General features: G+C 42.9%; 2 protein-coding genes across 4 annotated transcripts in view; both read right to left on the bottom strand.

Moving 5' to 3' along the window:
* The window catches only part of Cenpu (centromere protein U), a 33,435-nt gene extending 31,360 nt beyond the window's left edge, over positions 1-2,075 (bottom strand). Inside the window, exon 1 of the mRNA XM_005373484.2 lies at positions 2,003-2,075. Coding sequence (XP_005373541.1) covers positions 2,003-2,043 — 41 coding nt within the window. The 5' untranslated portion in view covers positions 2,044-2,075. The remainder of the gene's footprint in view (positions 1-2,002) is intronic.
* A 9,842-nt stretch (positions 2,076-11,917) lies between these two features.
* Positions 11,918-24,789, bottom strand: part of Acsl1 (acyl-CoA synthetase long-chain family member 1) — a 44,681-nt gene continuing 31,809 nt past the window's right edge. Inside the window, exons 11-21 of one of the 3 annotated variants that reach the window (XM_005373482.2) lie at positions 23,820-23,897; positions 21,874-22,008; positions 20,446-20,580; positions 19,655-19,750; positions 18,647-18,719; positions 17,020-17,108; positions 16,292-16,408; positions 15,358-15,501; positions 14,133-14,234; positions 13,951-14,022; positions 11,918-13,592 (exon numbers count right to left, since the gene is read on the bottom strand). In XM_005373482.2, the coding sequence (XP_005373539.1) occupies positions 13,452-13,592; positions 13,951-14,022; positions 14,133-14,234; positions 15,358-15,501; positions 16,292-16,408; positions 17,020-17,108; positions 18,647-18,719; positions 19,655-19,750; positions 20,446-20,580; positions 21,874-22,008; positions 23,820-23,897 (1,182 nt within the window). In that variant the 3' untranslated portion in view covers positions 11,918-13,451. Of the gene's footprint in view, positions 13,593-13,950; positions 14,023-14,132; positions 14,235-15,357; positions 15,502-16,291; positions 16,409-17,019; positions 17,109-18,646; positions 18,720-19,654; positions 19,751-20,445; positions 20,581-21,873; positions 22,009-23,677; positions 23,756-23,819; positions 23,898-24,789 lie in introns of all 3 variants that reach the window. The other 2 variants (XM_013513016.1, XM_013513022.1) reach the window with 2 other exon arrangements.

Below are 24,789 nucleotides of genomic sequence, written 5' to 3'. Positions count from 1 at the left end.
AGTCACAGTTCAGTTTCTACAATCTAGAAATGTAACACTGACATAATTACCTAATCTAGAGTCCATACTCAAATTTTATCAATTACGCTATAATATCTTTTAATATTGTGGTACTAGCATTTAAAACAAAAAAGGAACTATAACAGAACATCAATGTAAGATTCTACAGGATATGATATTTTCATAAACCTTTTATTGGAGTAAACACGTGTACCATGAAATAAAATGTTTCTGTGAACCATACTAAAAAAAATGGGAAATTGTTTATAGCACTGATTCTCAAACTTGAACAGGCATGAGAATCATCTTGAGGGCTTGCTTCTTAAAAGAAATTGCTTGTAGCCAACCCCTAATGCACCTCAAGCCCAATTCAGCAAGTCTGGAATGAGATCTGAGGTTCTGTGCTTCTAACAAGTGCCCAGGTTTTGATTCTCTCTAAGAAGGTAGAATAAATATTTGCTGTGTGACAATTGTGAAGTTCAGATATGGTAGGCGGTTGTTATGGTTTGTGTCTGGATGTCCCCTGAAAGCCTCATGTAGTCATGAAATGGGCTTTTAGAGTTTATGATTGATCCACGGTCCAATGCTGGGATTATGGGTGTGAGTGCTACACCCACCAGGTGGGTAGTTTGCATACAATGTAAAGGAGGGAAAGAGGCTTGCTCTTCCCTTTGCTGCTCCTCCCTTTTGCTCTTGCTGCTTTGCTGTTTTCCAAGGCCATGAACTGTTGCCCTCTGCCATGTGCCATTCTACCTTGGAGCCAGCGGAGTACAGACCGAAACCTCCACAAACTATGAGCTAAATAAACCTTTTCTCCCTTTAATTCTGGGTGTCAAGTATTTTGTCTCAGCAACTAGAGAAAAGTAACCAAGACAGTGGTCAATGGTCACAAGGTCAAATAACAAGCAGGACTACAAATTAGATCATATAAACTTAATCTAAACTCTTTTCAGCTGTCTGTGCTCACAAGTGGTCAACAATCTTTCCTGCTTTAGGATAGAGTCCAGGTGAGGTTCCCAAAAGATGGAAACCTCCGCGATAAACATACATAAAATCCTGTTGCATGTGCACCAGTGCATTTTAGGGGAAAAGGATGAAAACATTTCATAAGTCTCAAACCCAAAAACATTTTTAAAAAGTTCAAAAGAAGACAACAAAAAACCACTGGTCTATCAGATAAAGTTTAACTCTCTTCAGCTGCCCTGCAAGGCCGTTACATTCTTTTCCCATCCTCTTACCCACTGGTCTAGTCACAGGCCACAGGTCTAGTCTGGTGTCCCCACCTACTGCCCCCCAGCTGTGTCCTGCTGCAGTGCTCCACCTTCACCCCACCTCTATGTACACTGTCTTCTCCAGGCAGGGTTCCCAGGGCTGGAAGAAACTGTCTCTTCCTAACCCCAGGGGTGTGGTCTTGACGCCAGTCGTACCCAGACACCTTCCCTGGCAGGTCGTGGCCCTGGCCCTGGTGCTCTTCAGACCCTGCCAGTCGGGCACTGGCCAGCGGATACACAAAGACCTCCAGAGCGCAGTCTGCAAACTATATTTAAATGCATGGCTCTTGTCCATCGCAGTAAGATACCTGGCCCACCCTGGAATGCCCTTTAAGAAGGCCCTACGAGCTGAAGGTCAACCGCCAGGACACCCCCAGAGAGAGATCGGGTTCAGCGTTCTGCTCAGTGGTTTCTAGTACCAAAAAAAAAAAAAAAAAAAAAAAAAAGCACGCTCTTGAAAGTGAGAGCACTGACAACCAGCCAGTGTAACCTTCTCTAGGATGTGACGCCTGGCACTGAGAAGGCGCCCGCTCAGAATCTGCACAATACTTTGTTTCTAGCTGCCCTGAGACGCACCCACAGCGCGACTGTAACACTAGCTGACGTCCTCGCCTGACGCTGGGCCTTAACTTACTAACCCCGGTACAGCAGCTCAGAGAGGCACAGACTGCGGAGGAGAGGAAGAAAATAAAGTTGGTCCTGACCCGGTTCCGAGTGTGGGCAGCACTTACCCCGCACGCCCCGGGGACCGCACCCGCCAGCGTAGAGCCATCTCTCCGCTCTCCGCGCCCAGCCGGCCACGAAACTCCCGCCAAGCCCCGCGCTGCTCCGATCAGCCAATCAGAGCCCAGTACGCAACGCTCTCCGCCCGCCCCTTTTCTGGGAGAGCCCTGGGCTCCTCCCCGCCGGGAGCGTGAAGGAAAACCCGGATGGGAATGAGAACGACAGCGGAGCGGGAGTGCACACCTCGTAATCAGTCGCGGGCAGGGCTTTCCCTCCCGCTGGATTTCCGTGCCAGGGTTTCAGAGCGCCAAAGGCCCGAGGCCGCGAGGGCGGAGAAAGGGGAAGAACTCTTGGAGACTGGATTTTCCATTTAGCTGTGGGGGTTCTTTTATCTTTTCAGTCTTAGAGTACATGCAGCCAAAGCGAGCACTCTCGTTGGTTCTTTTAAATTGTGTGAGCTAGGTATGTTATTTTACCTCTGTTACAATATTTTCATTTGTAAAAAGGAACGTCTCTTCTCTATTTTTTCTTTTCTTTCTGGTTAAACATGTAAGCACTCTGGGAGGCTGAGGCAGGAGAAGGGTCACAAGGTCAAGCCCAGCTGGGCGACTTAGCAAGAGACTCTTAAAAAAAAAAAAAAAAAAAAAAAAAAAAAAAGCGGGGGGGCACTGGGGATTTAGCTCAGCGGCACAGCGCCTGCCTGGCAAGCGGAAGGTCGTGAGTTTGATTCCTGGTATGGGAAAGAAAACAAAAACAAAAGTATTCCACTTCAAAAAATTAAATTGAACCCTTACTTTACACCCTATAAGAAAATTAACTCAAAATAGATCAAAGACCTAAATGTAAGAGCTGAAATTATAAAACTCAAAGAGAAAACAGGACAAAAGCTTCATGACATTGGACTTGGCAGTGATTTCTTGACTTTGAAATCAAACGCATAGTTTGGGATGATGAAAAAGTTCTGGCCATAGGTAGCTGTGGATGATGAGATGAATGTGTTTAATGCCATAAAATCATACACTTGAAAGTGGTTAAAATGCTAAATTTTATGTCACATATACTTTGCCATGGTAAAAACAATTTAACATGTTTCATGCATACAGAAGAATTAGCATATAATGTAAAGATTAAAACAAACACATGAAACCACCACTGATTTGGGACATAATCATTATACATAACTCTTGGGCACCCCTCTGAATGGTGCCTTTTCCTCCTACTCTTCTGATTTTAGGTTTATCATTTCTATGCTTTTCTACCTTGACATATCCCTAAAGAATTCCTGAATAATTATCACATATTTCTAAAGGTTTTATAATATGTGGTAAGTATTCAGCAAGTACCCATCTTTACTCAAAGTTAGGATTTTTCTAAGTATCCATAGTGTATTAGCATCTGCAAGCACCTATATTCATTCACTTTCATTGCCCTTGGGATGCATTAAGTAAGTACTGTATATCACCTTTTGTTTTTTATTGTCTTTTGCATGGCCATATGGATTATTTTTGTTTTTTTTTTACTGTTACCAGCAACACAGCAGTAAACATGCTTGCACATATCCTACAGGGCACATGTCTACAAGTTGCTCTTGGGATACAGTCAGTAGTGATATTATTGCTATGTGGGATATAAACATTTTCAACTTTTGCATAACAATGCCAATTTTTACATTTTATTTTATAGACTGACCGTTCAATTTATACCCCACTAGAAGTTCCCTTGGTTCCACATACTGTCGATATTTAGAATTTTTCAACTCTAAAAAAACAAATGCCTCTACTGTTAAGAAAGGAAGAAATGGGCTAGGGATATAGCTCAGTGGCACAAGTGCCTACCTGCCAAGTACAAGGTCCCGAGTTTGATTCCCAGTTCCGCCCCACCAAAAAAGGAAGGAATTTAGCACTCTGGGGGAAGTAACAAAAACTCAACCCTAACAGGTTGACGTAATAGAAGGAATTTATAAGCACATGTTACTAAAAAGCCCAGAGGTAGGATGAGTGTCAAGGTCAGTTGGAGAAGCCAGCAAGGCTCACAGCCCATTTTCTTGCCTTCTTTATATGTTATTTTTTCCTCTCAGGCAGGTTCTCTGGTTATCATCATCTACTGGATTTACTGAGCATGTAGTATGATCAGGCATTGTTCTGAGCATTTAGTGTCTATTAGTTCATTTAATACTCTCAGTAACCCTGTTTAGCAGGTACTAGGATTCCACTTTCCATATGAAGATACTAAAGAACAGGCCCACCCTTAGCATGTGGTGGCCTTGCCCTACTTCCCAGGACTCAGGGCCGGAGCTGGCACCAGGCAGCTATTCCAAGTCTCATATCCGAATTCTAACACTCAGCAAGAAAGCCTAGTTACGTGCCTACTTATGTCCCACAGCAAGGCCTGACGCACCTATCTGCATGAGCATTGTCCAGAGAAACAGAACCAGTGTATATGGCAAGGGGGAGACAGAAGTTGGCAAAGGGAGAGCTCAGGGAAAGAGTATTCCACAATCTCCAAGGTGATACAGCATGGCGAAGCAAGTCAGTGCTGAACGTAAAAACTCCCAGCTTACTCTACCTGAGGTCCTGTGAGACCCCATTCCCAAGAATTTGATGTAGAATAGTAATGTCAAGGTTTCTATAGGTTTTCTGTATTGCTGAGGATGGAGACCAGACCACCTTCATGAGCTTCAGGGTAGGTAAAGCCAGGTGTAGAGCTTAGTTTGGGGTGGGAAGAGGACAACAAAAAGGCTCATTAGAAAGTCTGAATGTAATTTGGGGGCTGGAGGCTGGCCAAGGGGCCAAAAAGGGCCCTGGAGGGAGGAGGTGAAGCCCAGCAGACAGAAGTTCCAGCCCCGGGAGGATCCAGCCAATGAGAATCTCGGCACAAGGAGAATGGCAGATACTTTGCTGGGAAGCTGAAGCTGGCGGTCGGGGTTTCCTATGGCAAGTGTGCTGCAAGGTGCTTTTTCCAACAATGTCAGCCTTTTGCAAATGTTTGCTGAATCCACCAGACTTGTGTGAGTGTCGGGGAGGGTGTCGAAGGAGGAAGGAGAGTGTTCAGGAGGGGAGGTAGCATGGGGGGTGCTGAGGACAGAGGGTGTCCTGGAGCAAGGCAAGCACCTGCTGAGGAACCTCAGAGGTACCTGAGAAGAGGTCAGTGTGGGACACTGGAGGACACCTGGGTAGTGGGTCCTGAAGTTATGTAAAGTGTTTTTATGTTTAGGAAATGAGAGGAAACTTCTATTGTTCTTATAACACAAATTATAGAAAATAATGAACTAGAAAACTACTTGGATACTTGGGATACATTTCCTGTTCACCACCCTGTCCACCAGAGGGCAGGTAAAGAAAGAGGTTGGAGGTGATCTGTAATTTTAGAACTGAGCTGCTCATTTTCAGACCTTGTAAATATTGATTCAAAGTCAGTTTAAGATTAGTAATAGGTGTTTTAACTGTCTTCCTTAGCTTGTTTCCCCTTCACATGAATTGTTCATCAATTCACTGTTCATCCATAATTTATCGAGACCTTTCCTATAAATTTCCCTTAAAGCAAACAGTATGATTTTGTATTGAAGAGAGGAAAATAATTTACTGCTTAAGTTTTCCTACTTTGTTATTTACTTTCCAGCACCACTTCTAAATGAGTAAACAACAGTAAACTGAGTAAACAAGAATGTCTCGCTGAACTCACAGCCTAATAAACTAAGGTTGTTATCTGTTTTAAACAGACCAACTGCTCAAACCTCTGTGACTGTGACACTGAGAAACAAATGGAAGTGTCCCAGGAGGGTGGGGGAAGAGGAAAAGCGGGGATATTCTCTTGGATGTTCCCTTTAAGGGGAAATAAGAACCACAATGAAAGTACTATTTGGCAAAAGTTTTGGGGCAGAAAGGTTTCTCCACTGTAGCAAACTATAGTGCCACTAGATTCTTTCGTATGTCATATACTCTTCAGTAGTCATGGCTTTTTTATCAGGCGACTAAACTTATTTGCTCTGTAACTAACGCTGTCCTACTTTTCCCAGACTTCACTGGCATTGTTCCTACCCAAGCGGAGATCACATGGCTAACTGGGTCTGACCACTACATCATGACAACACAAAGTCACATGCCTCAGATTCCAGTCCCAGCTCCCTGAAGGGCGAGGCACGGCTGCTACCGGAATCCTGGCAGGAGGATTCTAGCCAAAACCAAGATGTCTCTAGCTAAGGAACAGCAGGCTTCCAACCTGTTTCGAAAATAATTTTATTATGACTCAAACTGATGTAAAAGGGCCAAATGAGCACATAAGCTGAGAGAGAAAAGGAAATGAAAGGACACCCAGAGGAAAAGAATGTCTTAGGGAAAAATGCAAGAAGGGGGAACATAAGGGAAGAAATGGAACATTTCTACATTAGAAAAATGTCTCCATAAGGCTCCCCCAACCTGCAGTGAGAAAAGAACTTCCTGAAAAAAATTTTCACTTTCTTAATGACCTTGCTCACTCTAACACAACTTTTTTGGGTCAGGGAATAGACTCAGTTCTAAGGCCAGTCCTGTTCTGAGGGTCCTGGGAAGCCAGTGTCCTTTCCTCAGTAACTTTGTCTTCAGCCAAGAATGGCATAGTGGAATAGCCAAGGGCAGCATCGTCATAGACAGATTCGCAGGTGACGCAGAATTCTTCTTCACAGAACTTCCTCTAGGAGGACACAGCTCTCCCACCCTTCGCCTGCAGTCATGTAAGGCATAGACAGCACTCGGGCTCCTTGGACCTTACCACTTAGCCCAAGAGACCACTTGTGTGTCATACCACTGCCAGCAGCCTGGCATCTCCTGGAGCTTGTTAGAAAGGCAGAACTGCAGGCCCCATTCCAGATTTACTGAACCAGAACCCGCATTTTAAACTCCTTGGGCCATTTTCAGCTCCTCTTTCAATATAAAGTTGGAGAAACTCTGACTACATCAAGCTGTTGAGACGAGAGAAAAAGGAAGCCTCTGACAGATTCAGCAGGGGAGGCACATGGCTAGATCTGTGCGTGAGGGAAATCATTCCTGCTGCAAAGTGAGTCAGCAGAGACCCATACAAGAGACAGGGTGGCCAACGCAGAGCCTAGTACAATTGTCCTGGGAAGAAATGGCCTCTGTCTGGGCTGGGCATTGGGCACAAGGGGTGAAGGGAAGTGGCCAGACTTCACAGACCACAGAGAAGGCATCAACAGGACCTGGGAGCTGGGGCTGCCTGGCCCAGCCCTGAAATTTCACCCAAATGCGTGGCCCTCTGACAACTGAGAGTGGGTGGGGCTGAGGAGCCCACAGGGAGTGCCATGGGGCGGAGAAGGCAGTATCTGTGGGTGTGGGAACCCCAGAGACTCACACAGCGGAGTCCCTCTGTGTTGGCACAGGTTGCCTGGTGCAGAATGTGAGCAAACTGGTTTTCACACACGTGACACATGTGCTATTGGTACCAGCGCTTACCCAGCCCTGCCGCAGGGCTCTGGTGCTGTGGTTACTGCCAGCACTCACCTGTGGGGTTTCACAAGCCACATGCAAGGCAGGAAGCCTGCTAGGGTTTTGCGGGGGACTTCAATATTACTGTGTATCCACAGCTTTGGTCAGAGAGATTTGGCAGTCAAAACCATCCCCCTTCCTCTGTTAAAAATCTCAACCAAAAAGAGTGGGTAAAAACTTCTGTGCAAAATACCTGTGTGGAAAAAGAATAATCCTGCCTCAGGCCAAGAACAGAATCTGAGAATAGCACTTTAAGAAGACTGATTAGAAGTAAAATTCATCTAGCAAGGCTTCTTTTTAAGTGACTCAATGATGGGAAGGGGTCAAGAATTCAAAGAAAATACTGAATTGCTTTTTTTTTTTAGCACAAAAATATGGCTAAGAAATAAGGTAAGCCCGTTTCCCAACTGTCCCTGCTGAGTGAAGAAGTCAGTTTAACATTGATGTATCTCATCAGGGATACAGTGGTGAAAGGAAGTCTGGTTTGGGGTGGGCAAAGGGGCTAAGGAGTGACCTTTCGGGATCTCAGTCTGCGTGCTCCAGGCCAAGCTAGAGCGGAGGTTTCTCAGCTTTGCTTTGCTGGGAAAAGTTATTTCTGAGCTGGGAACCTGAGGTGAGTCAGTTCTCTCCAGTCGGACTCAGCTGCTTTGAATGAGGACAAAGAATGGGAGGGATGCTCCCGGCCTGCCCAGTCTAACTGGCTGCAGCCCTCACCACGAAGGTGCTGCCAGCTCCCAGGTCCTCTGTCCACCTGCGCTAGCACCTTGGGCAGGCTGGTCGTCTTCTGTTTGCTTATGCTGCTGAGAAAAACACTGCTGGAAATGAGGGAAATACGAAAAGGGAACAAGTTCGTAGCATTTATCTTCCTTCACCTTACGGCAAACTAAAATTAAAACTGCAAGCAGGTGTGTTTACAAAAGTGTAGCTGCACTGAGGAACGAGTAAGCACTCACTAGTTACGAAAACAACAGTGACAGGGCACTGGGATGCTCAGGCTCCTAGGTGTCACATGTGGGAGGGGACAACAAAACAGGTGATCCACACGTGGAGGGGCTGTGGAGTCAGAAGACTCAGCTCAGCCTCTTACTGGATGTCTGGCCTAGAAGTTAGCTGTTCTCTCCCAGTCTCATACTCTCATTCATAAAAAGGAACTTACAAGTGAAAAACTAGAAGCACTCAGACAGAAGCTTCCTAATCTCCCCATCCAAATACCTCGGCTCTGCCTGCATCTGGCCCACATTTCCCATCTTCTCTTCCACTGCAACGGAAGAGTTTCATTGCAGGTCAATTCCTCCTTTAGCTATGGTTCTGTCCTTCCGCCTTCCCTGATGACAGCTGGTCCCTCGCCTGCCCTATCACTCCCTTTATCAGCATGCCATTACGCTCCAGTGTCTTCAGATATAACAGCAACCTCCACCTGCTATTAACCTCTGGTATGACACAAGCCAGATAAAAGTGAAAAGCATTTGTACTGAAGGTAGAACTGCTGCATGGAGCAGTCCATATTCGATCAAGAAGTTCACAGCTAAAGGCAGACAAGAAGGAGCGGTGATCCACAGCCTGGGGCTCAGAGTTCAGTGTTTGGAGGCCAGATCCAGCTCTGTTCTGTCTGTGAGAGTGTGCCACAGACCCAGTCACATGTGTGCTTCAATTTCCTCACCTGGAAACTGGGGATGAAGGCAGAAAAGTGGCACAAAATGTTATAAATATAAAATGTTCCTGGCATGTATCAACACTTAGGTCTTTTTAGTTGTTATTCTAAGTAAACCTAAAGATAGGGAGAAAGGCGAAAATATTTACAAACTGCCAAATATATTTAAAAACACACTGCTTTGTTGAGCTTAGATATAAAACCAGGGTGTGTCCTAACTGGGCATGGGGGGAGGAGCCAAGTGGAGCGCTAGCCACTGCTGGATTTGCCCATGCCACGTGGGCTTCCTGCCTCGGGCTCTACCTGGAATGTAATCAGACTCTCAGAGACAGCCAGGAGTGGTGGTGTACAGTGTAATCCCTGCATTCTGCAAGACACAGGCAGAAGGATCACAAATTCAAACCCATTCTGTGCAATTTAGCAAGATCCGGTTTTAAACAATATAAGAGGGCTGGGGATGTAACGGTGCAAAGGCCTTGGGTTCACTGCACAGTACCGTATGCAAACACACACACACACACACACACACACACACACACACTCTCACACGATAGAGTCATAGAATAATGGTTGTCGGGCTGAGGTGAGGGAAGATGGAGGAGTAGCGTAATGTAATCACTGCTTTCCTATTTTACAAGAAAAGGAGTTTTGTGGATGTTTAATGGTGACCAGAGCACAAGAATATGAATATTCACTCCCACTGAGCCACACACTCCAAGGGTGGTAACTGTATGTGTCTTTCACCATCATAAAACTATTATCCAGGGTTCACTGTCGGCCTCGTTGCAAGAAGACCTCGATTCAGTATTTCGGGTATTTATTCAAAAGACACATTCAGTGAACATCTGTGCTTTTATGCCCCGTGTTCAGTGCTAATGGAGGAAAAAGGAGGGGAATCTCTATTCTCCAGGACTTCACACTTCAGCCAGGGCAAGCAAGAGGAAGAGAAAGTAAGATAAAGTATGGATTTTAAAAACTAAAGAAGACAGAATTAACCAAAAGCTTTGCTGTGGTATGAATGTTTGCCCTCCAGGATTCATGCGTTGAAATCTAATCCCCAAGGTCCCATGTTAATGACACTGGAGATGGGAACTTCGAGAGGTAACGGGATGGGGGGGGTGCTCTGCTATCACAAACAGGCTAACTCCCTACATACTCATGGTGGTGGGTCAGTTATAACAAGAGTGGTGTGTTATAAAAGCCAGCATGAGCCCTCCTGCCATGTAATGCTCTGTACCCCTTGGGACTCTGCAGAGAGTCCTCACCAACATGAAGACCTTCACCAGATGCCAGTGCCATGCCCTTGGACTTCCCAGCTTCCACAACCATGAGCTAAAATAACCTTTGTTTTTTCTAATTACTTATTCTTTAGTATTTTGTTATGAAACAAAAAAATGGAGTAAGACAAGCTTTATCAGAGGTATGCACAGGGCTACTGCCTTAGAAGAAGCAAACAAACATAAAACACACAGAACATAAAATTTAAGGGACAGAGGAGATGGATATGAACACAATGGGCTTGGAAAAAATTAAGTTAACTAATACCTATGGAAAAGATATTCGTTAAAATGGTACACAGTAGAGTAGAGATAGAGGGAAAGAAAAAGGGAAAAGATGATCTCTATAAATGAGACATCAAATACTTCCATAGAGGAATGCAAATTAAAACAACACTGAGATTCCACCACACTCTAGAAAGAATGGCTACCATCAAAAAATCAACCAATAACAAATACTGGTGAGGTTGTGGGGAAAAAAGAACCCTTCTCCATTGCGGGTGGGCACGTAGACTGGTACAACCACTATGGAAATTGGTACAGAGATTTCTCAAAAAGCTAAAGTTTTTGGAAATTGTTTTGGTTTATAAAACATAGAAATAGCAACACTTAAAGCAAATATGACCCAGCATATTCATGTTTACAGCAGCTCAATTTATAATAGGTAAATCTTGGAAACAGCCCATATGTCCATCAAAAAATGAGCAGATAAAGAAAATTAAGTATTTACATATAGTTGAGTACTACTTTGTCATAAACGAACATAAACTTGAATCACTGGTAGGAAAATGGATGCGCCTTGAGACCACAATCTTAAGTGAAATAAATCAGGACACACAAGTTTAAATATCACATTGTTTCTCTTGTGTGAGAAACCCAAAGGATAAATAAGGAGCATAACAGAGGGTACTGGGAAATAGGAAGAACATGTTCAAGTGGAAAGGGGAACAAGGGAGGGGAAAAGGGAGGAAAGGAAAAGGGGAAAAGGGAATGGAAGGAAAAAGGAGAAATAAAGGTTGTATACATGGGGAGGAGAAGACAAGTTGGAGAGAGAGGAGAATGGGGAAAAAAGAAGAAAGAATTAAGATACATTATGTACAGGGACAAATTCCCTATGATGAATCTGATCAGTATGTATGACAAATATGCAGTAAAAATAAATAAAACCATCAAAAATTAAGAGTTCCACAGCAAGAGACTTATTAAAATATGGTAGAATTAAACCCAGCCCAGAACCGCTATTGCAGTGTCTCCTGGAATGCAGATTTTGAACAAGTAAGTTCCATTTCCAGGAATACCCCATATTACTCACACAACAAATTTCTTCTCTGCAACACATTAAGTCTTTTGCCACAGACAACCCAGTGAGAGGCTCAGGGCAGTGCCTGGAAGTGTCAGAGAACAATGGGAGAGGGAAGTAAGCAAGCAGGAGGGACTGGAGACCAAGGGCTCATTCTCACTTTTTGCTTGTGTGCATCATGAGCTATTAAACGTTAAAACTTCAAAGAGACACTTCACTCACTCCAAATGCAGAAATATTTATTTTGGTTTCCTTCATTGTTTTTGGAAATTCTGTTTTGGTTTATAAAACATAGAAATAGCAACACTTAAAGCAAACATTCAAAACCCCAATGTGACAAATTACTGACGTTTTGTGCAATTAAGAATACATGTATGAAGTTAGGCTACCAAATAGTGTTATTACAATGACAATTCTTAGTGCAAACCCTGTTGTGCTTGTATAACACACATACTCTCACATATCCAACAGTGGCTTTAAATGTAAAAATGACAGCTAAATTCAGTCAAATGTGGCAAACACTTGCACTAAAGTGAAATGCTATTAATTTCCCAAATTATCTTTAAAAATATCCCTTATGAAGTTAATCCCAGGAAATGATTTTTCCAGATTTCTGGAAAAAAAATGATTTTCCATCTCAGAATTTTGGCTTGTCAAATATAGTTCACAGAGATCAGGTAGTATCATGATATAAGAACATTTGCTTATTACCCTCCATTTCAATAATTACCCAAGTATAACTATTCCCTTAATATATATGAAGACATGCTTTGCCTGAGAGTTCATTTGGGGGGGCAAAAAGGCAAGTTAATCACCACATTATCAATTGATATGAAAACCACATTAAAAGTCCATTGGCCATTACAAACAGTGAGTGGTTCAGTGAAGATCAAGTGGACAGCTCTTCGGGCATCACAGGTGAGCGTAGTTGATCCAGGTAATTCTTTCTTGAAATGCTGTCTTCACTGCAGAGTCTAAGGCAGGTTTTTCATAACCCCTGGGAAGGATGGAGGGAGGAACCAGGTATGGAGGAGAGTATGACAGCAGCCTGCTGCACGATGAGAAGCCACTCGCCCCGACGGGCCGCCATTCTTCTGAGACTCAGCACTCGCATTGTTCCAAGGTAGACCAGTCCTTTGGTTTATGGGGAACCTTATGCCCCAGCAGGAACAACAGGAGGGGATTGTTTTGAACCCTTACATCAGAAGGGTTCAGTGAGTGCATGTGAGATGGTAAAGGGAGGTGGCAGGGATTTAAAAAAAAATCTCTGGTCCACTTGTGATATTCTCCAGCGAGGACAGTTGTTCCTGTTTCTCAAGGAACAACTTCCCTCCAGTGCATTGCACTCCTCAGAGCAGCAGACAGCTGCAGAATTCGCAGCACACAGCAGACATTTCAGCAACAGCAGAGTCCTAACCCCTTGGTTAGAAAAACAGGGAGATAGAAGTTTTAACACCCACCTTATTACTGAGGAAGTCTCAAATAACTTAGCACTTTTATAGTTTCCCCTTTACAATTTTAAGGCTCATTTTGGAAATTGTATATCACCATGAATATGGTCTGCAATACGAGGTGATGGTAAGGCAGTGTTCCATTTCCTCTAATAATCCTATGACAAGACCCTGAATGGACAAGTCAAACACGGACGTTTCCTTCCCTATGCTTGCTGCAGTCAAAATTCCCAACATGAAGGCCCTCAGTAGAAGAAGGGACGTGGAGGTGTGCCATCTCTTCTGCGCTTTCTTCCTCGCCTTACACCTTGATGGTGGAATACAGTTCATCAATCTGTGACCTGAAATAGTTCCGTAGCTCTGGCCTTTTTGCCTTCATCGTTGGGGTCAGAAGGCCATTGTCAATAGAAAATAATTCAGGGTGCAGAGCAATGCCTTTGACCTGCAAACAACAGGCTGTTAGAGGAGGAGAGAGGACAGAACAGATGCAGTGCAACCTAAAATGTCCAAGCAGCACGTAAGCCTTCGGAGGGGATGGAGACCCCGCAGGAATCCAAGACATCCTCTCCCTTCAGCCAGGCTGTGCTTTCTCAACAAAGGACAGGTATCCATCCCATTAGGGCAGAATTCAGGTTGTATCTTAGACTTCAGAAAAGACTGATCACACACTTAAACCAAAAGCCCCCCGCTACTGAACCACTCCATTACTCATTCCTCCTCATCCACTTCTGTGATCAACTTGTAAAAAGTCTTCAAACCAAAGTTTTACAGAAATTCATGCACTTTAATAAAAATCATACCTGTTCAAATGTTTTCAGACCAGACTCCTTCCCAATTCTCACCATATCTTCTAGGATAGCTTTTTTGACATCCTAATAAGGTAGGAAAAATACAAGGGTCTTCTGTTGAAGGTGCCTGCTCAGCCATAAGCACACTCAACGTGAAGCTGACAGAGGAGGGGCTGGACACTCCAGAGCCTTACCTTGTTTCTGCACAACTCCTCAAAGGATCCTTCAAAGCCTCTCTTCTTGGCCCAGGAAGCTAAGACCTCAGCATCTGGTACCACAATTGCTATGAGAAATGCCTTTACCACAGACAGTGAGTTATCACAGTGAATTATTCCAAGTGCTCGCACGTAAAGGTCCTTCATTTTTCTGCATCACAGACCCTTGCAGGGTCTGATGCAAGTTCCAGGTCCTCTCCTGAGAACATACTCCAGCCTCCACCCCTCCACTCCTCCACCCCTCCACTCCTCCACCCCTCCACCCCACAGGAGCTCCCAGAGCGTAGGTGCAGAATTCCTGGCTCTGGAATACAGATGACACCAGGAATGTTGCAGTTAAAGTTTCTAAAAACCAGTGGGGAAATAAAAATCTAACAAAACCCTAATTTTTATTTACTTCCGTGTATACTTTTTAAAGGCACTGTATAAAACTAAAATAAGGTCAAGTAAGCAAAGTATAAGTGTTACCTATTTGCTTTAGAAAAAGCAGAAAGAAAATTTATATGGTCATTTTAAAAATCTCTCTAGTACCTCATTCTTTATAACTCAGTAACAATAAAGTTAAACAAAAATAAAAAGCATGGTAAGGTTCTAGACCAAATAAGTGTAACCTTAAAAAACAGGTTTATTTTCTCCTAAGAAAATATTCTCCTGAAATAATTTTCAAATTGAAACATTTGTCAAAATATTAACTTTCAGGGAACCAAGACCTCTTCTCTTCCTTGCTACCACCCAGCCTACATCTTGGCAAATTTATATTTCATTGCAAAATTGGTTTTGATTTTCAACTTTGAATATGCTTAGCTCACAGCTACAATTTACTCAAAAATTATTTAGGAGCAGATCATAAATAAGCTAGGTTTAATATGTTTAAATTTTTTAAACTTTCTCATAATTCATATATAGTTTTCTTACATCATTAAATTAGTATATACTGCATTACCCACCTTCCACTATCTTTATCTGACCACCACTGGTATAACCAGACCACTTTAATTAAAATTAAAATATAGAAATCAAAAAGAAAAATCAATTTCTGAGTAGAAAATGCCAAGCGGCAAAAACCAATAGTGAATTAATGACAGGTCAGACACGAAAGTCAATGCTTATTCGTCTGGAACTGCCAATTACACCTAAGCCCCTGGAGGACAAGGCACGGGCGATGCTGAGCATCACATTCTCAACCTGCAAATCGCTGACGCACCTGTAAGCTTTCTCCGTGGACAAACACTTGGGCCACAGGTTCACTCCGCAGGTAGATATTTTCAATCTTCTCAGGCGCTATGTATTCTCCTTGCGCCAGTTTAAATATGTGCTTTTTCCTGTCAATAATCTTCAGTGTGCCATTCTGTTGATCAGAAAGGAAGGGGCCGTGAGCAGCATAGTATCAATCACGACACAGTACAAGGTATTTGCTACACATCATCCTTTATGACATCTTGCAGGATCTGGCATCATCCCTTTACAGAGAAGGAAACTAAGGCTTACAGAGATTGAGTGACTTGCTCAAAGCTGTGCACAGAGACAGAAAAAGGACTCCAGGCCCGCTCCCACTCTTGCTTCACCACTTGCCACCAGTGACCTATCAGCCCACTAGCAATGTCTGCCTCCTCTATTTTAGCATGCCTTATCCAGCCTCCTAGTGAACGAGGTCCATACATATCTGGTTTACCAGGTCAGTGAGGGTCTGTGAGAACATGGCTCAGACCCCCCACGGGGCCTGCACGGAGGAAGGTTTCAAAAACTACACAGAGGTGGAACTTCAGACTCCTTTATCAGTGCTGAGGAGGGAGAGTGCGCCAGGCTCTTTGGGAAGGTCAGTCATCTCACTTGGTAACTGTGGGAATCCCAGCCAGCCCCAACATCAAAGAACAGCATCAATACTGTAAAGAGCCACAATGTGTTGGATTTCAAATGAGAAGCAGCAGCTAGAGTTGATGTTAAGCATCAAAACAAATTTGCCACAGTTCAAGTCAACACAAGTATGCGAAGTATCAACCTGGAAATAGAATAGTCAACTGTCCATTCAAAAAGGAGAAAGGGAAAGAGAAAATTTCGGGTACCCTTGCCACATAGGAGCTGAGCAGTAAGTAGGACATATTCTCCCCTGCAGTGGAACAAAACTATCAACGACTTACTGGCAGCCATTTTCCAATGTCCCCTGTGTGTAACCAGCCATCTTTATCCAAAGCTTCTGCTGTTTTTGCTGGGTCCTTCAAGTAGCCCTTAAATACATTTGGCCCTTTCACACATATCTTTAAAAAAAAGAAAATAAAAATGGATCTGTTAGCAGCGTTTACTGGAGACCCTCCAAACAAGACTGGGGTATTGATGTCTGTCTGTACATGCCACTCTTTAGCTAAAAGCCCTCAGTTCCATGATCCCAAGGGAGTAACCAGAGCCCCCATCAGATCTTAAGAGGCACCTCTAATGCTCCACTTCCCTTTCTTATTTGCCTCAGCTGCAATCAAATTGTAGGGTTAATGCTTTGCCCTCGGTTCTAGCTCAAAGCTACCAGAAAGCTCCAGAGGGCATGAAATCACTTTTAAGTAATTAGGCCTCCTATCCAGGAGACAGAGGTTCACTAATAGGCATCCAGGGCAATTAGCTGGCAGGAAATGGGCCCCAAGGACCTAGGCCACTGCAGCCTTTGCATCATGTGCTGGGGTTCAATTCTCTAACATGTCTCGCTGAAAGCAGGAACTAGTGTCCTCCATGAGGCCTCTGGAGAGTTAAACACAAACAAAGCCTGTCTGACTCCATAATCACTGGTATAGTCGAGCTCCGAGCAGTGTTGGAACCACTCTTACTGGCCGCTGTTCTAGGAAATGCCACTTGAGTCAGTGACTAATGGGGTTTCACTCACCTCGCCCTCACCCTTGGCAGCCATGTAATTCATTTCTTCCACATCAACAAGTTTTATGAAATTGCAAGGCATTGGGGCACCAACGTGGCCTGTATATTAAATAAGAGAATCATCATTCCTAAGGGGATGGCTAATATTCTCAGGCCACAGTATTTTTGTAACAAATAAGCCTCCTTATAAAAACAGCTGCTATCAACTTCTGGCCTCTGCAGTTATAACCATTCTCTCTCTGATAAAATAGTCTAAGACAGTTTCTTCCTAGAAGCAAAATGAAAATATTCAAAAGTCTTTTCCAGACCTTTCCTAAGTTTGAGGCTATTTTTCGAAGTATAAGTAATTTAGCCACTGAGTTTAAAGGATAGTACAAACCCGTGGAAGCATGCTTTCTAAAACTGTTACATGGTTTTTAGGGTCACAGTGAGCGCACTTATTACTCTCCTCCCCCCACATACAGATAGACTTCCTGGGGTCCCCACTCTCTCTGAGAGAACATACACAGACAGCTCTGGCAAACCTTGATTATTCTCTCTCATACCACCTGGTTCTGATCAATACAGCCTTTCTTTCCTAAAGTACAGATGTTTGACATTTAAGTTTATTAAGGTAGAACAGTGCTTATTTCCAGAGTCAACGTAACTCTCTTGTCAAAAGGGTGTTAGGATTGGGTTGTCTTTTCCAAAAACAAAAATAACTAATATTAAATATATTTTAGAAGAATCACAAATAATTATTCCGATATTTTAATAATTTTAACATATAAAGATTACTATTCCAAATTCTCTGGAGTTCTAAGAAACCTGAGGTTAAAAATAAACACCATGAAGACTCACAGACTATCAGCATTAATCCTAGGAGAATTAGTAGGTAGTACTAGCTAGTAAAATCTATGTTACTGAATGGGACCAGTAATATATTCCAGATAAGTCACGGATGTTTACTTATTGTAGTGTCAAATATGCTACCAATAGAGCAGAGGGGAAAGCACAAAAGTTTTGCAGTCAGACTCAAGTTGGGATCCTGGCTTCAAAGCCATAACGCTGTATAATTCTTCTCTGTGCTCACATGCTATTTAAGCAACAATCTATCATTTTCTCTTGCTCTTTTTCACAGGAAGATTCTGAGCTCACTCCCATGTAATGTCCACCTTTAGCACCCATCACAGAGCCTTGTATGTGATGGGTGCATAGTTGTTTGTGTTATTTCTCTCTTCTTGCCTTCCGTAATCCTACCACCTAGCACAGCACACAGTATGAATTTAATAACAATTTTTGCACTAACTTGCCAGCAAATGGTAGGACCCTAACCAATTACAAGCTCTGTTGGGTCAGACAGTCTTATTCTGGTTATAAAAGCCATCCTCTGTCACTGTTCTCCTTAGGGTACAGGCAAGTTCCTACTGTCACCTGGCATTATAGTCAGAGCTCCAAAATGGCATTATAGTTGGCCACAGGGGGAAATCTCCACCTGGCTCTCTGGACTATAAGAGTGTTTACTCCACGTCCTAATTATTTGGGACATAACACTTAAACTGGCTAATGAGCCAATCGATTATTATCCCAGTCTCAATCATTTCAGTCACCAAATTCCAATAAGACAGTTCCAGAAGTGGATGTCCCCCCAGTCATACCTGCCGTCCAGTCTCCAGGCACACTCAGGGAGCAGCCGGCAGTGCACTCCGTCTGTCCATAGCCTTCATAAAACTGGGTGACCAGGAAGGGGGACATTATTGAGGGAAGACAGCCATGCTCTTGCAGGAAATGTACAATTAAGGTTCACTACCTTCTGAATAACTGCCGATTATGAAATCTTTTGCTGTATATTAAATTTACTCAATGGCAAAAAATACAACCAAATCTTCACTCCCAAACACCAGCTCACATCCATATTCACTTTTTCTTCAACTTTCTGTGGATGAGCAAGGGCTACTTCTATATGACAGGTGACTACTAACATGGGAGTGTAGCCCCTTTCTCAGTTCATGGTATACCCCACATGTCCTATCTGTCACCATACCCTGTGCCCTTTAAAACATGCTCTCAAAATGCTTTGTGGGTAGGTTTATCACTTACGACCCATTCACACCTGTACGCCTGATTCCATAGGCATGGCTTGTGCCTTACCCTAGAGAAATTATACAAATGATGGATACAAACACATCTTCCATGCCTGAGGTAAAATATATAAATGCTTACTTCTCTAAGAAACCTAGCAATGATGTATCATCCAAAAAATTAAAAAGCACTACCATAAAACGCACACAAATTGTGGGTGGGGGGATTGGCCAATGCACATGAAATTTCAGTTAAGAGGAGTAAGTTCAAGAGATCTATACTGTACAACATGGTGACTATACTTAATAACAATGTCTTGTAAATTTGAAAACGACTATGAGAATAGATTCTAAGTATTCTCAGAATGCGCAAAGTGAGAAGGATGTAAAGTCACACATTAGTTTGACTGAGCCATTACACAGTGTCTCCACATACTAAAGACACCATTTTGTATACCACAAATATATACAATTCTGATTTGTCAATTTAAAAAACCTGAAACAGAATCAAAACGACATTTGGTAAAGAAGAGATCTTAGTACCATAAAGTCTGAAATAATCCCACGATGTGAAGTGCACCTCACCTGACAGCCAAGGGCTGCTCTTAGGAACGTCAGCACAGTGGCAGACACAGGTGCAGCTCCTGTGACCATCAACCGGACTTTTCCACCCAGGCTTGACTTGCATGGTGGAGAGAGAGGGAGAAAGTGAGCGCTACATATCGGCAAGGCAGTCAGCTCCTCAGTCAAAGACATGTGCTTGGGATCCCATGCTGATCCATCAGCATCTAGTGATCAACCCCGTCTAATGATCTACCAGCTCCTCTATGGGTGGAAAGGGACAGAACTCATACTTAGGACAGAAGACCCACAGATGCTCACAACAGGAACTCAGGGCTTGGGTTTATTTCCACCCAGAGCTGCTCATTCATTGTCCACAAGTACAGGAATAAGAAACACCTCTGCTACAGGTATTTAGGGAATCAGAGTAAGAGTAGGGTGGAACTGTTGCGGCAACCACCACTTTGGCATTTGAGGGGACATAATGTTACTACACGTTCTTTATCACTCATGTTTACAATTTTACCTCAGGAGTGACATACTTGTTCCAAAAAAGCTAAACAAAGTGAAGAATTAGAAAGAATAAAATACCCTGAATCCTCTTCCCTAGATGGCTAAAAGACTGTGCAGATGTACCTTGGAGACTAAGGAGGTTTACTGAATGGCTTTGTCCTTAATTTTTAGACATGTGCCAGAACTGATAAAATCATGCCATTCTTTCCCTTACCCTCATTTTCCTTTTAAAAGACAGCCCTCATGGAAATCTTGAGACCCAAGGGAGCTCATCTGGGAAGTACTAACTGTGGGTCTGTTACCTGTATTTTGTGGAAGATGAGTTTATCCCACACACTGTTGTTTCTAATGATGCCACTGCGAAGCTCTGCTTCTTTCCTCTTGAAGGCAAAGTCCAACAGCCATCTCTTCAGCGTGGTGTTTGCTTGTCCAAAAATCTAATGAGGCACGACATACGAAGGTATTCATACTCCCAAAATGGCCAGACCCAAAAAGTCAGGCACAACAAGTGCTAGTGAAGACATGAGAAACCAGAACCCTGTACAGTGCTGGTGGGGGAGGAAAATGGTATAGCTGCTCTGGAAAAACAATCTGGCGTTTGCTCTAACAGTTAAGCACACAGCAACCTTATGACCCAGCAATCCCATGCCTAGGTACATACCCAGGAGAAATGAGAACATGTGTCCACATAGAAACTTGTACACAAACATTTGTTGTAATTGCCAACAGCTGGGAATGGCCCAAATGACCAATGAATGAAGGGCTAAATGTGTTACTTCGATATAATGGAATATAATTTGACTACTAAAAGGAACGAAGTACTGATTTATCCTACTTGGGGGAAAACAAGCTAATGAAAGTCAGTCACGAAGGAACATATATAGTGTGTCTCCATGCATACAGAAGTGCAGAACAGAGAAATCTCTAAATATGAAGGTAGTCAGTAGTTGCTTAAGGGTGGAGGAAGGTAGGAGCATGGCAGATGATAACTACAGAGCAGGTTTTTTTGGAGGTGATGGTGATGAAAATGTTCCAAAATTCACTGTGGTAACGCTTGCAGAATTTGTGAAAACACTAAATTTGAATTATACACTTTAAATAGGAGAGCTGTATGGTATTAGAATTATCTTAATAAAGATATTTAAAATTGTTTTTAAAGAATGATTAAAAAATAAGGGTCTCAGAGATGACCGCAGCCATGCCTCAAAGTAGAAAGCGTCAAAGCTGCCCCACCCAAAGTGGTCTTGCCACCACAGCGGGCTGGCATCCACTTAGTCCCTACCTTAGCTTTGTTCCTTCTCTCCATGTGGCTAAGTAATATTTTATATATGCACAGAGCTTTATAATTAATAAAATCATTTAATAATTATTTTTATGTGATCCAGTTAGTAACTTTATGAGACAGGCAATGGTGGAAGGGAGTTCACAATCTGTTTTATAGATGAGAAATCAGAGGATCAAAGACTACTGTACAAATAAAATAAACAAAATGACCCCCTACTTTCTACCTGTATTGTGCCTTACGGTTTGTGCGTTTATGTGTTTCCTCTAATAACCCTTATCTGGTGAAGTACATGTGTTCTAATTTACAGTGGAGCAAACTGAAGTTCTGTGGGAGTAGGAGGTCTGTCTGTGGTCACACAGATTGTTCGGGGTTGAGCCCAATCAGACCTGAGCCTCTAACTCAGAGCTCAACATTCTTCCCCTGCACTTAGCCACCTGGAACTTACTCGGTCAAACATGCGGTTCAGCAGTCTTGGAACCACAGGAAAGATAGTAGGTTGAAGCACTTTGAGGTCGTCCATGAGCAGCCTGATATCTCCTTGGAAAAATCCTATTTTAGCTCCATGACACAGCATCACACACTAGAGGTGGACAGAAACAGCACACATTTCATCACTGCAGCAGGGGCTGTCAGCATGAAGAGACAATGCACAGTCTGGAAATCTTTTTTCTTCTCTTTTTTGGTACCGGGAATTGAACTCAGGACCTTGTGCTTGCCAGGCAGGCACTTGTGCCACTGAGTTCTATCCCTGGCCCAGACTTGAAATCTTAAAAGGTTCTACACACAGATAGCTTCTTTAAAAAAATGTTTTTGTATTTATGGTCATTGTACAAGTAACATGAAGATATGGGATTTCTCTTAGTCCGCCTGAGTACACAGGTGGTATCATTTTTAATGATGAATCGAGAGGCTTTATGAAAAGCCTCCTTTTTTTATGAAAAAGCCTCCTTTTTTCATAAAAACTTCATGATAAACATCTGCTGAATGAATTACACATTTTTATATATTCCAAATATTTTTCATCTTCCAGAAACCTCAGGGGTAATTTGTTCTCAAAATAAAACTTCACTATTTGCCTCCAGTCCACCTTATGAAAATCTCATTTCCTTTCATTTGAATTAAAACAGAATTTTCTGAACAGATGTTGAATGAGCTGAAGTCAAGGTACCAACATACCTAATACAGAGTGCTTGCCATTCACCTACCATACACAGCAACTGCTCTCCCTATCCGGTGTGCAAGACGCCTGCCAAGTAGTCTGCCAATTTTAAGCTTAGAAAAGGAGATTCAAAAGCTGGTGCACCAGAAGTACAAACAGCCTCCAGCCTGAAAGCAGCAACCACCGGACAGGTACACAAAGGTTCACTGCTGAAAAATCCCAGGTTTTTGTTTGGTGTGATCTGCCTCCCAGGCACATCTCTAGAGCTACTGTTGGGGTCATGTGGTCCACTGGCAACTCTACTGAGATCTCTTTATAAACTCACAAGATCTGGAGGTGGGCAGCAAATAGAACACAGATGGAAGATGGAGTCTACTGACCTTCAGTCTTTCAGGGATAAGAAAACCTTACAGGGCAGCAGTTAACAAAAGTGTCAGCTCTATTAGTGAACTGCCTCCAGCTCACAGCGTCTGGCAGATAGGTAGTGCTCACTAATTACTCACTAAATGAATACATGGTGCTCACTGTCTTTGCTATGGTATAAAATACACTATCTCCAAGAAAAAAAGGTGGTTGTGGGTCAGTTTTTAAATTTATTGCCCAGGTGTGTACAGGGAGCCCAAGCAAAGATCAGCCAAACATCACCTTGCTTTTCCAAGGGCACTTAAAATATTGGTGAAAAAATTAGTCTTTTTTTTTTTGTACCTGGAATTAAACTCAGGACCTTGTGCTTGTCAGACAGGTGCTGTGCCACTGAGCTATATCACTGGCCTGAAAAATTTGTCTTAAACTAACTCATCCATTAGGAATAAGCACAATCAAAATTGGTTTTTTTTTTTACAGAACAGAAGCCTCACCAGATTTATTAAACTGAATGAATAAGAATCTTCCTTTTACATTAATTGTTCTGGAATCATGTCCCTATTAGTATCATTCAAAAAGCTTCTAATTTTTAAATGAAGGATTAAGGTTCATGTATCCAGTTTAGACCCAGAAAAAATTATACCCTTTCCAATAATTTGCACTATTTCTAAAACGAGGCAGGACAAACAATTGTCTGAGGGGAAGAGAGTCTGCACATCGCACTTACCCGCAGTAGTTGCTCATACATGTGTGCAAGTGGTAAGAATGAAATGTGTGTGTCACTGGCATTCAAGACAAGTGCTTTCTGTAAAATACAACAGCTTAGCAGAACACAAGCAAACAAACAGACAACACAACCAAATGCCTACCTCTACAACTGTCTCAAACATGTGGGCGAGAGGCAAGAAAGATATCAAAGTATCATCTGGGCAAGGGTTCACTGCATTCTGAAAGCAAAGACACCAGCAAGCAGAGAAGCATTATGACTTCCAATAATTCCCCACTTCCTTTCAGAGCACATAGCACCTCAACACCACTTCTTATTTCATTAATTTATTTTTTGAGGCACTAGAGATTGAACCCAGGGCCTGAGCATGCTAGGCAAATGCTCTAATCCTGAGCTATATCCCTAGCCCTTTCCCACTTGTCACCCCCTTTTAAATTTTGAGATAGGGTCTAAGTTGTGAGCCTGGCCTCAAATTTGTGATCCTCCTGCTCAAGCCTCTCAACCAGGGAGTGTACCCACCAGGCCCAGCAAGAAACCGTCTTTGCTTATGATTCTTTTTCCCACCAAAGAATAAAATGAGAACTACTATTTTATGGAAATAGAGTGGAGGCCACTGGTCATTCTCAATGACAGAGTACATCCACTTCAGGACTTTTTTTTTTCTGTGAGGGAAATTTGGCCCAAATTGGAATGTTAAGAGATTATGTGCTCTGTTTATTTATTATTTCAGAATTACGGTACCCTGCTGCCCAGCAAATTCATCTGCACCTTGAGAAACTCAAGATCCACTCCAACATAAGAGAGCAAACCGTGTTGCAAAGGGAAGGGAGGGGAGAAAAGATAAGATTTCCAAGGTCATTTGTTTACTGTATAAACGTACCTACAGTATTTGAGTTTGATCAACATATTTTACTTTAAAGTTCCACTTTCTCCCATGAAAATATCCCAATTGGTTTAAGGCAACCTCAGATCCAGCGCCAAGGGATTTGCTGTGCTGTAAAATTCTGATTAGGCAGATTAAGTGTGGGCATCTGTTTTCCCTCAGAACAGATTTACTTAGGGGCAGACACAGTGAGGGTTTGCATGAAATGTTCATGTTAACACAGAATTCT

This window comes from Chinchilla lanigera, unplaced genomic scaffold (genome assembly GCF_000276665.1).
Source record: "Chinchilla lanigera isolate Chin_1 unplaced genomic scaffold, ChiLan1.0 scaffold00002, whole genome shotgun sequence".
Taxonomy (NCBI): Eukaryota; Metazoa; Chordata; class Mammalia; order Rodentia; family Chinchillidae; genus Chinchilla; species Chinchilla lanigera.
This window is presented reverse-complemented; position numbering and strand designations above follow the sequence as displayed.